This window comes from Triturus cristatus, chromosome 7 (genome assembly GCF_964204655.1).
Source record: "Triturus cristatus chromosome 7, aTriCri1.1, whole genome shotgun sequence".
NCBI lineage: Eukaryota > Metazoa > Chordata > Amphibia > Caudata > Salamandridae > Triturus > Triturus cristatus.
Window position 1 is genome coordinate 1,608,705,755 of NC_140590.1, and position 12,604 is coordinate 1,608,718,358.

A 12,604-nucleotide genomic window follows, 5' to 3' on the forward strand; every position below is an offset into this window, starting at 1 on the left:
GATATAAAGAGGACAGACACAAAGGAGTTTGGATGAGTCATTCTGGGACCATGGGAATGAGATTGTGAGAGAGGATCAACAGCAGGATTCTGACTCTACCCCTTAAGCGATACTAAGAGACTACAGTGTGAGACAGAGAAGGTTTAAAAGCGCCCCCAGCCAAAGTATACAGATCTATTTACAGAACTAAATGATTTGTACTGGCTGTAAAAAGTTCTAAAATAGACACTATACCCCATATTACAATAAACAAAAATATTGAGGATTCATTTATATGCTGCTTCCTAAGGGTGAAGGTCACCCATGAAAACTACAGTTTCTTGTCATGTGGACACTTGGACAATAGTACGAGTTACTTACCTTCGGTAACGATGTATCTGGTTGAGACGATTCTAGCCGCAGATTCCTTCACGTAGAATTATCCCCAGGCGTGAGACTGGATCCGGAAACTTTTTGTCACAGCATCCCTGCGCGCCAGGGGCGGGGCGACATAACGCAACTCCACCCAGGCATCGTCCGCGTACGTAACGTCAGCGAGGTCACATAAGACCCGCCCCGGCACGTCCACGTCAGTTTTCTTTGGAGAACTTTTCCGTACCACAATGCGGAACCACCAGATTAAAAACTGTGGAAGCATGGGAACTGTGTGCGAAGAGCAGAAAAATTGGAAAGAAACGGTGACTAACAACACCACCAGAGTAGTGCCAACACCGCAGAGCCCAATGGCAGGGAAAGAAGAAGAACAAGAAGAAACTTGCGCAGTCACCCTGCCAGCACATAGACAACCTCCCATCCCTGTGCCCCGGAGGCAAAAACAGGCGTAAGTCATGGGACAAGTAGGAAGCCCCCCCCCCCCCCCCCAACCTGAGCAAGGAATGGGACCAGTCCCAAGACAGACAGGGACAACAAACCTCCAAGCCATCCCAACCTAGAGGGCAACCACCACAAGGGACAAAGGCAAGACAAGGCCAGATGGCCCTTAATCAGAGGATAGCAATGGAAGCAAGGGAAGGGAGGGAGGACAGGGATAGGAAGCAATCCCCCCAAAACCTGGAGTAGCTAGAGCAGCAGGTCACCGGAACCCCATCCTCCAAAGGACCAAAGGAGGAATGAACCGCCCCCAGACGGAGTCACCCACAAGAACAAGGAAGGCACTCACAGTAAACACAGCCCCCCACCGGGAGGCGAGTACCGAAGACCAACCCAAGGGTCCTCGCAGAATAGGGGAGGAAGGGCAGGCCGTGAAGGAATCTGCGGCTAGAATCATCTCTACCAGATACATCGTTGTAAGGTAAGTAACTCATACATCTGATAGAGACTACTAGCCGCAGATTCCTTCACGTAGAATAGATACCCTAGCAATACCCCCTGGGAAGGAGGGTCTGCGAAAGGACCCCACCAGCCAATGCAGAACAGAGGGCCCACAGGGTACCAGATCTGTGGACCAGGTAGAACCTCACCCCTGCCAGGTCAAGGGAACCCCCACAAGCAGGACCCCACCGACTCCAAAGGGATGTAGGGGGGAAAGAAGGCTGAAGAGGCTCGTACACTCACAGCAGAGGAACCAAGGGCAAGGACTGGGAGGCCGAAGCACCCCACTCCCCCACAAGGCAACATAGCTTCCGCCCAATGCCAAGACAGGAAAAGTGGAAGAAAAGAAAATGCAGCATAGAGGGTGTGGGAGAGTAGGGTCTGCTTTCTATGTTCACCCACACTTTTTGCTTTTGCTTCACTGGTTTTCGACTTAGATGTGGCTGTGGGCCTGCCAATCAGACCCACAGCCCAGCTGTTCTCTCTCTAAATTCATACTATGTACTTTAGGTGCATAACCCAATTGGTAAGGATCACCTTATTGGCCCCTGTACAGTGTACCTTAGGTACCCAGGGCATAGGTGTACCCTAGGCCTACCAGGGGCTGCAGCATGTATTGTGCCACCCCTGGCCTGGCCTTCCATTATGACACAACTGGCTGGTCACTCAGCTGGGGCAAGGTCGTGTAATCACCCCTTGCTTAGGTGTAGTATTCCTATACCTACCTTATATATAGACACATGTGTACCTATGGCAGGCCTTAACAATCCTGGAGGCAGAGTGCTTGGTAACATGTGAGGTGGTGCTCTAGCCTGAGCTCAGCCTGTCTGCAGCTTTCGGAACCATGTCCTTATAGCTGTTCTATGATATAGCCTACCATATACTCTTAAAGTACCTTATAATCTTAAACGGTTATGGTAACTATGGTTTGGCTTTATCAAAACATGTCGTGTAAGGTGTCTAACACTTTGGAATAATACCCCCATACCATTTCTGGTGATGAGGATATTATTCCTCCCTTCTAGAGGGAGAAGACATGTTGAAACCTACTTACCCGGTTAAAGTTAACCAGAGCCCCAGCATCACAAAATGGATGCTACTGCCACAGACACAAGTCTGACCTCCTGCTGCTGGGAGTCCTTCCAGAAAGGGAGGCCTGGACAATAGGTTTCCTGCCTGGGGAGGTGCGAGCACCACCCCAGACAGGATTTAGTGTATTGGGGCAGGGAGGGATGAAAGAACCTAGACACTGCCTGGGGCACACAAGGTGTCCCATGCATAGTCCAGTTCAAACCGGCGCTGGGGCACTCCAACCCCAGCTCTGGCGCGAAACTGGACAAAGCAAAGGGGGTGTAACCACTCCCCTTACTGGTCCCACCCATAGGAGGGACCTTGCAGGTAGCCCAGCCCACTAGCCCAGTATATCAGTAGGTAGCCGAGCCCTGCAGAGATTAGATTATCCTGAATCTGCAACTTGAACAGAAACTCTGGACCTTCGACAATCGACCTCAGGAAGAAGACTAAAGAATCTCCCTAGTGGCCAAGGAGTGACCACCCTGGGCAACCAGGCACCATCCAGCGACCGCTGCTTGCTTTGCGACTGATCCTACGAGGGACGACTGCAGAGATTGACCAGCGCCGAGACTTCCAGACACCTCTGAATCAGATCCACCTCTACAGCAAAGCTGAGACCCGTGGAGGCGACGAGGGACGTGGGACCGGCGACTTGGGAAAAGTGGCTAGTACCTGACTAGCGCGACTTCTGAGGCTTCCTCGAGGCTGTGCTTGGGGAATTGAGAAGCCCCAATCCCGAGCAACATTTGCAAAGAAGATCAGCTCCCCACACTTCACGTGTTCTGCGTGGGGCCCTTCTGCACCTGAGTTGCTCGACGTGTTGTCCGGTTGCTGGCCCGTTGTCTAGTAACCTCTGCGACGACGAACCTTTGATTTCACCCTGCTGGTCCGGCTCCTCCAGACTGGCACTCGCTCCTCTGTGAAAGAGAAGCACCCCAGACCTTCCTGGTCTGCACCAGAAGCAAGTCCTCCATCCTGTGTGGGTTCCGCTTGCCAAGGCTTGTTGGGTCCTAACTCGACATCGACGCCGCCGACAGCAAGAGCCTTCGTGGGACAGCTCACCTCCTGCTCCTGGTCGTCCTCGACGTCTCCTGGTACCCTTGGCTGCTGCGACAAGCTTCACCTCTTCACCTGCATCTGCACGACATCGCCTGGTTCCTTCCTAGTTCCTTCCCGGCTCCTGGCAGGTGACCTAGACTCTGTCCCTTCTGCTTGCAGGTATCCTTCCTTCTTGATTCCCTCCTTGGGATCCACCGGACACTCTTCACTGACTGCCTGTCAGCAACTTTCCTTCAGGCATCCATAGGAGTCAACGACGAAACCCGACGCAAGTTCACACCTATGCACCCGCAGCCCGTGGGCTAGCTAACTTGAGTACGCCGGTGCTCACAAGGGTATTGACTATCCTAGGGTCTAGTTTCCAAGTCTCGACTTCCTAGCTATTCCAGAAGTGTCCTAAAACTGTTAATTTCTAATAACTACTATTTCTATCGACTTTTACGCATTACGCGTGAGTGTTTCCACGCTGCACCTGAATCCCGTGGGCCTCCCACTTCCTAACCTTTGGTAGTATAGTGTAGCCCCAGCGATGGCCTAGGCCTATCCTGTGTCCGTGACAGTGGTTCTTATACCACTTACTTAGTATATGGTTGGCGTGGCCCCTAGGGCCTAACTGTATTACTTACCTGTGTGACTTAATGTATGCTTAAATAAGACTGTGTTGTACTTACCTCGAATCTCATAAAGAGTGCTGAGGGTTTGACTAGAATAAATACATTCTATTTTTATATATATCTGTTGTGGTGTCCTTTCATTTGGTATTCAAGGGATTACATATGGTATAACAGCTGGCTTCACATGCCATACAGAGTTTAGCCTAAGACTGCTCTTGTCCATGCTACCACTAGGATAGCTGGTCTATAAGGTTGACTTTACAACCAATCACCATAAGGGTTGTTTGGACTGATACAAGGTGTACACTAGAATTAGTGACATCATATATCAGGCCAACTTCTCACAGAGGGCCCAAGGAAACTAGGGGAAAGAAGGCGAACCCACTCCAGATGGAGAGCAGCCTGCCAGCCAGAACAGCGAAGGCAGTCAAAGCCAGAAGCAAGAAGAACAACCTGAGGTTCAGGAAGGACGAGTAGGCGACGCCCCGCAAGGAAGACAGGATCATCCCAGACCTCAGGACAGGAGCAGGGAGAGGAGGAGATGCCTGGGCCACCACTACGTGAGGCCGTGCACACAACCTCAGGAAGCAAAAGCAACCTACCTAAACGCCATGGAGAACAGGCACCCGAAGGCGACCAGAACCCTCTAGCAGAGCGCAAGCCATATGATAGCTACCACTACCCCACATAGGGTACGTTAAGTCCCAAGATATGGGAACACTCTTTGGAAGAACCTCCGCAGCAGAGGAAAAAACAAAAGAGCCACGGGGAAAAAAACACCCCCGCTGAAGGCTTGACAAGCAGCCCAAACAAAGCAGAAGGCCCAATCTCAGGGCCAAGCTTGCGCAACAACTCCTGCAGAACCACACACAATCAACACAAGGGCCGTCCAGCAGCAAACAATGCCAAAATCCCAAGGAAGGACGTAAACAACCATAAAACACACTGCACAGCCAGAACAGCCAGCTTAAGAAGGCCCAGAATCAACCCAATTCAGAAGTCACTGAGGAGGGGACGGAGGAGGAGGACGGAGCCCTGCCAAGAGCCTTTGGATGGCGGTGTCGGCCGGGGCATGGAACAACAGGCTGCCATCAAACGGAAGGTCGATGAGTCGCTCCCGAATATTCTCATGGAATACCCCGTCCCTAAGCCAAGCATGGAGACGGAGCGCGACTGAGGAAGCCATGGCCCGGCCCAGCACCTCTGAGATGTCCAGAGCGGAGCGGAGAATAAACCCCGCAAGCTCCCGGCCACCCAATGCATGATGCCGTAAGTCCACCAGGCAGACTCCTGGGACGCTGCAGATCCCAGAGACTCAGCCGAGTCCAACAAACAAGAAGAGGCCCTAGCCAGCACACACAAGGTGTTAAGGGCCGCGCTGGTCGAGGCGAACATGTTGCGTCCCCAAGAGTCCAGCCAACGGGCCTCTCGGGACGGCGGAGTCAACAGTGGCGGCAGGGAGGGAAAAGCAATCCGCAAAAGGGGGCTGGCGGCTGAGGGGTGAAGGGAAAGACACGCCGGGTTACACGGCGCCGGGAGTTGCCGGTGCAGAAGATGCTGAGGCACCGGGTCCCCCGAGGCAGGACGCCTCCAAGCCCCCGTCAAGGAAGAAAGGAGTGAACCTTCAAAGGGAAGCAAGATTTCCCTCCCACCAGAGCCCTGGTGGAGGACCTCCAATAGATGGTCCACCGGAAAGTGAGCCACTGGGTCACCCATGAGCAGGATGCCCACAGCCGTGGACACCGCGTGAGCGAAGGCCGCACCCGCCTCCGTAGGGCCCTGCGGTGGAGAAATCAGCTCCTCCGTGGGCGACGGCTGCAAACTAAGGCGGCCGTCCCCGAGGCCAAGCGGGGCGGGCAAGGGCCAGACCTGAAATTCAGAAGGAGTCGAAGAATGAGGGACCTGCCGCTCTTCCGACGAACACCTCTGCCCCAGGAAGGGCGGGGAGCTGCCCTTCGATGCTGGTGAAAAAGACACCACACGGCGACCAGTCTCCGGGGAGGATGACACCAGTATGCATGCCTCCGGAGAAGAAGGGGCGTCCGAAGACGAATCCGCGGTACGACCCCTGCGCGGAGCCGTAGAATCCGCTGCTTGAGGTAGGACGTCGGCACCAGCCGGCGTCACCGGACAAGGTACCTCCAAGTCACCCCGCACCGGAGACCAGAGTAGAGCTGGAGCCGCACCGGCCCCGGAGCGGCGCCGGAGTGACGCCGGAGTGACGCCGACCCGTCCCCCTCCGAGGCAGCCACCTGCGTGGGGGAACGAGATGGGCCTGGGGAGTGGCACGAAGCCCTCCGCCAGCCACGGCCCAGAATAAGCGATAATTGCTCGGCAACCCATGTGGCGGCGCCTGGGACGGTTCAACCTCCGACTCGCCCTCCGACGAGGCAGCCACCTGTGGGGCGGGACCAGAGGGGCCCGGAGAGGGACGAGGGGTCTTCCCTCGGCCACGACCCGGAGCGGGACGAGGAGGGTCCACTGACCACTTTGGCTCTGCACGGTCCAGCTGCTGCCGGCGCCGTAGCTGCGTCACCTCGGCCTTAGACAGGACCACCTTGTCAAAGGACCGAGAGGGGCTCAGGAATGCGACCCGAGCCCCGGCGACCTCCCGCGACACCACAGGGACCCCCGCGGGAGTTTGCGACGAGGCAGAGACGTCGTGGCCTGAAGGAGGTGCCCCAGAGGAGCCGCACCCCAACAGTACCACATCCTCCAAGCCTGGATCCGAACCAGTCGGCGCCCGGGCTGGAGCACCCGGCGGCGCCGCAGAGGGCCCTGCGCAGAGCGAGGGATCCGCCAGAAACCCCAGGAGGGGAAGGAGGAGGAGACGCCAGCGAGGCCTGCAAAGCCGCAGAGTATGTCTCCATTTGGATTCTCGACGCCCCAACACCGGGAAACGGTGGATAGGACGACACGCGGGCCACATCATCCGCGGAGGGTCCATGGCCCCGGGAGGCCGGAAACCAGCCCCCAGGGACAAACTGCGACACTTACCCACCTGGGAGCGACGCTCAAGTGACATCGGAGAAGGGCGAGGACGGCGGCCACGGCCGTACCTGAAGCCGTCCGCCGAAGCAGACCGAGGGGAGGACGTCGACCTGGAGAGACGCACCGAGAGAAGTTTCATCCGGCGCTTCCGCCGCGACTTCGGCTTCAACTGTTGGCACGCCGTACAATCTGTGGTGCCGTGATCCTCCCCCAAACACCACATACAAACGAGGTGAGGGTCCGTCGCCGACATAAGATGCCCACAAGACGTGCACATCTTAAAGCCCGAAAGCATTCGCACACTGTTCCACCAAAGAAATGGAAGAAAAAAGAGGGGTCCTAACAGGCTCGTAGCAAGGATCGGATCAGCGTTGCATGCGGAAAAGGAAAAAACTGACGTGGGCGCTCCGGGGCGGGTCTTATGTGACCTCGCTGACGTCACGTCGCGTGATGTCGTCCCGTCCCCGGCGTGCAGGGATGCTGTGGCAAAAAGTTTTCGGATCCAGTCCCACGCCTGGGGATAATTCTACATGAAGGAAACTGCGGCTAGTAGTCTCTTATCAGATAATCCTATTCCCACTTTCCTGAAGATGATTGTTACTGACTCATCTTACGTCTATCACATTGCTCCAGGTGTAAGAATAGACTGTGGAACTTGTAAGTAGAGATGGACTCTCTACTGGTGGTGGGTTTTCTGCACTTCAGGCATGCAGCATTTCAAACCAAGCAGGCCACGCCTTGCCTTTCGAAAGGGCCTTCCTTTATCTTACATGGATTTAGGGCTTCTTCCATACAGAAGAGATACAGATCAGTCTAGCAGGCTGGTTAGCACTGTTGACTAGAAAGGGATAACAATGTTGTTTTAGCTGGAGTGACAGAGAGTCTTAACTATTTACCCAGCCTAGAACAAGAAGTCAAAATGACAGGTCAGTTAATGGTTTCATATCTATCATTTTGGTTGGTCATGAGCCTGTAACAGAAGCCCATCATGGAGCACATTTAGTCTATGCGCTTTTGAAAGGAGTGAGGCTTACCATAAAACACAATTCAAAGGTGGAAAACATGTATATATGCTAAAAACAGAATAAAATTAATGTCTGTGAAATACTGCCAGTCACGATTCCTCTCCCTCAGGTCTCAAACTCATCCCATGCTTTGTAGGTATCCATACAGCTGTGCCTAGAGAATATTCAACTAGTAAAGTGTGTGTTTCAATCAGCAAATAACACATGCATTCTCTACATATCACCGTCTAGCCATTTGCCCTGTAAGGAAGTGCTTGTCCCATTTCTTCCAAATTAACAAACTTTCTCTACCCACCATGTCCCAGTTCCTACTATTCTCTCATTTCCTCCATTGTTTTCTGTTCTCACCCTGCCCAGCCTTAATCCTTAGAGGTCTGCTCTAGCTTCCCCTTCTCCTTTGTCTAGGTGTACTTTGATGTATCTAGTGCCTCTGTTTCTTCCCCAACCCACCCACTATCCACATTGTTAGTCCACTCCACCCCGCCTCTATACTCACACCAGGTTTCTAGTCTACTCTTCGTCTTTACTCCTACAGACCCTGTCCCCTATTATCTTCTTCCTCTCTTTCTCTCATTGGGATATGAACATTCTGACTTTACTAATGGCCAAATTTATACATAGGCGGGCAGCCTTTTTCTCCTTCAGGGTGGTGGAGTAAACTACGGTGGTGCCACCCGCCTAATTTAGATATGACTGCCAAGCTAGCAGTCATTTCTAAAGTACTGGCAAGAAATGCAGTCACAGCAGTTTCGGAAAATGCTGTTGGTGCAGGGCTATGTCAACATAACAGAGTCCTGTTACAAACTGAACCAAACTGTTCTCTTTTTTATTTTCAAAAAGAAAATCCTGAAGCGGAATGTTCTTTTTGAAAATTAAAAAGAAAATGCTCACCTTGCAAAGGAAATGTTCTCCCATGGCTAGGCGAGCATTTAGCAGTTTTAACTGCCTCTTACCGCCAGGGTTTTCCTGGTGTGATGGGCACTAGAAACTGACCTCTAATTCCACCCATCAAAATTAGGTGGGTGGAATTAAAGATCTGCCTCTGACGATTCTTGCTCACAGGGCCATCAGAGGGGTTTAATCATGGAGGAGACTGAGTTGTCTCCACCATGATTAAATATAAAGTCCATCTGCTTTTAAACTTAGCAAGCGGAATTTTATCTTGGCAGTATGTATACTCCATCGCTGTTGCGACCGAGTATACATACTGCCAAGATATAATCTGTCCCTTAATGTTGATGTAGATGGTAAGATTGCTCAGTGAGTGAAAACATACTGACATCTGCCTGTCACAAGTTCCAATCCTGGCACGGCTGACATAGCATTCTATAATTCAGAAGTTGGTACAGTGAGCACCACTAAATTGTGTAATAGATGTATCTGCTATTCACTACACTTCAAAATGTGACAAGTGCTTATAACGAGTTATTTTAAAAATAGATTATCAATATAAAAAAAGACCTAAACTAAATACTTTCTTTCATAAAATGTAATGGTCTATGTGTTTTTATTTGCTTCCATATTAGATCAATTAGAAGACTTATTCTTGACATATCTCTCAATGAGGAGAATACATTGTGAAAACATGCTAATTATTTTTCTATTAAGTCCAAAGATATTTCAAAACAATCAGCTGAGTATTCCAATAACATATATTGTAAAATGTACTTACCTATGTCCTGATCAATGGAGGCTATAGCCAATAGGTTCAAATTACAGAGGCATACCATGTCAATCACCCACATCTGCCGAGAATGCCGTTTTTTGTTCTCGTCAAGCTGCATGGTACAGATGATAGTATTTATGATACAACCCGTTACAAAAAATAACAAAAATGTAACGCAAAACCTTTACAGTTTTATTTCAAAACGCCTCCTTGGTAAAAATGCATTAAACCAGGTCACAGTTTGAGCATTCAATCACATTTGGAGTGTTTTTTTTCTTTAAATCTTTAGTTTTGATTTTTTCAACGAGTACATAAAGTTAAGTCAATCATCAAAGATGTAAAAAAATGTACATGTGTGGTACAGCAGGATGCCAAAAGGAAAAAAAAAGATATTAAAATAAGCAAGAGACATAAATGAAAGAGGAAATGTGGTAAGACATGACATATCTTGTAAAAGCAATAAGGAATATTTGGCGCCAAACATTGAAACAAAGGAGTCACAAATATAACACATGGCAAATGACATATGATTAATCTGTTTCATCATCAGTAGAATCAACCATAGACAACAAGCAATTCCACAGTGGCTTTCACATATCTTTGGGCAGCGATGTGGCTGGCTGTAGAGAAGCATACAATTCAGAAGTAGTGTCACAAAAGGACAGGTTTGTCAACCAGGCTGCCACCATGGGGAGGGTGTGTGTTCCCCAATGTTGCGAGATTTGTCGTTCAGCTAAAAGGAGAGCAATAGCAGTAAAACTGCGTAATCCCAGTGGCAATGGCTGAACATACCCAAATAAAGCCATGAAGGGGGGGGAGGGGGAGGGGGGGGGGGTCAGCGGAAAGGGATCGCTCATTCATAAAAAACAAAGTGGAAACACTGTCTTTCCAATAGGATGCTATCATCCCACAAGTCCATGTCAGGTCGGGGATGTCTGTATGGTCCGCGTGACATTTCGGGTACCGGTGGGATCTTGCAGGGTCGAATTTCGCCAATGTGTCAGGGTTAGTGTAGGCTCTATGGAGATATTTATGATGCAGTATCTTATGCCGGTGGTTGCCTGAAACTATTTTAGTCTGCATACTGCAGTAATACCAAATCTTATCTGGGTCCCCAGGTCGCGTTCCCACGCAGCCCTGGCTATCTCCACCCGGCAGGCTTTAATTGTAAAGAAATATGGTATAATCTGGAGATCAAATGGCCATTATCTGGGGAAGTAATCATTAACGTGAGTGGTCGAAAATCTTGGGGGGTAGGCGGGTAGCACAGTCCGTAATGTGCTGCGTAAGCGATGGACTATAAATCTGTCCACAGTTGATGCTTGTTCTTGAGCCATCGTGGAACTGGGCTTGAGCACACCATCTATAAGAAGGTCGCCCGCGACCCGCAAGTCGTATGCACACAGAGTACGCTGTACCAATGGCTTGAGAGTAAATAAGAGCCAAGGTATGCTTATGAGTGACACATGCAGAGAATACAGAGTATCCCCACCAAGATAGCGTAAAAGTTTAAACCATGCATAACTAGTAGTGGCAAGAGTCTGTATTGTATTGGGGTCACGTGGGAGACCTTGGGGGTAATATGGTGGCAAGTGGGAGATGCGGCAACTGTGATCTCTCAGGTTTAAGGAATGGCATCTGGGTAATACCACCAGTAAGAATAATGCACTTGGGCCACGTAAAATTTAAGTTGGAGGTCAGGGAGTCCAAACCCACTGCGGTCATAGGGAAGTGTGAGGAATTCCCAACGGATGCAAGACTGGAAGCCGGCACATATAAGCCAAATGAGCAATCCACGCAAGGAGGTTACAAAACGTCTAGTGAGGGCAACGAGAATATTTTAAAAAGATAAAGAAAACGAGGCAACACATCCATTTTAATGATCAAGTACACCCAGCCATACCCAATGGAAGCCTAATCCATTTCTCCACCTAAGTTTCAAGTCTCGCCTGAGCAGGCCCATAGTTGCGAAAAATTACTTCTGAATTCTCCGTGTGGATATGGATGCCCAAATACCTGGCGGAGCCAGAGCACCATTGCAGGGGGAATTCAAGGTCACTAGGCGCAGTGGCATCAGTTAGTGGGAATAACTCAGACTTACCCCCAGTTAATATGCAGACAGGAGAAAAGACCGTATTGTTGCCCCTTGTGCAAGAGTGGTGGTAAATTGAATTAACAACATTATGTTGTCTGCATAAAGGGAAGTTAATAACGTCCCGTGTGGAAATCTAAGGCCCCTATGGAGATGTGTTTCCAGTAAATGACGGACTCAAGGGTCCATGGCAATTATAAACAAAAGAGGAGAAAGTGGGCAACCCTGCTGGGTACCACGCCTTAAGGGAAACGGCTATGTGAGCGTACCATTGAGATGCAACCAGGCCAAAAGGTCGGTATAGCAGGCGAATTAGACTGCAAGTGAATCAAATGCCTTTTTGGCATCAAATAGTGCAACCACTGAGGGCATGTGGGGTTTTGATTGATCACTGCGAATGAAGTGCAAAGCTTAATTGAAGTGGAATGGAGTGCTAAAAATCCAGATTGAATTAGGGGAATTATACGATCCATCAATAGAGAAAGGTGGATGGCTAGGACCTTAGCCAGTATTTTGGTGTCGAAATTTCTAAGGGACAATGGGCGATTAGAGGAGCAGTGGAAAGCAGGCTTATTGGACTTGAGCAAAACTGTAATGATGGCTTCCCGCAGCGTGGGAGAGAGGGAGTCACGTTCAAGAGATTCAGCATACATATCTAATAGATGAGGGACCAGAAGTGTTTATAAGCTTTATAAAAGTCACCAGTGAACCCATCCAAACCGGGAGCCGTGGATCCACTATCATCTATGATCTGTGAGAATTCCTCGCATGT

The 12,604-nt window shown here is 50.3% G+C and overlaps 1 protein-coding gene across 1 annotated transcript in view; it reads right to left on the reverse strand.

Moving 5' to 3' along the window:
• Positions 1 to 12,604, reverse strand: part of EFCAB8 (EF-hand calcium binding domain 8) — a 3,172,177-nt gene that overhangs the window by 2,707,269 nt on the left and 452,304 nt on the right. Inside the window, exon 7 of the mRNA XM_085615170.1 lies at positions 9,747 to 9,852. Within this exon, the coding sequence (XP_085471296.1) occupies positions 9,747 to 9,852 (106 nt within the window). The remainder of the gene's footprint in view (positions 1 to 9,746; positions 9,853 to 12,604) is intronic.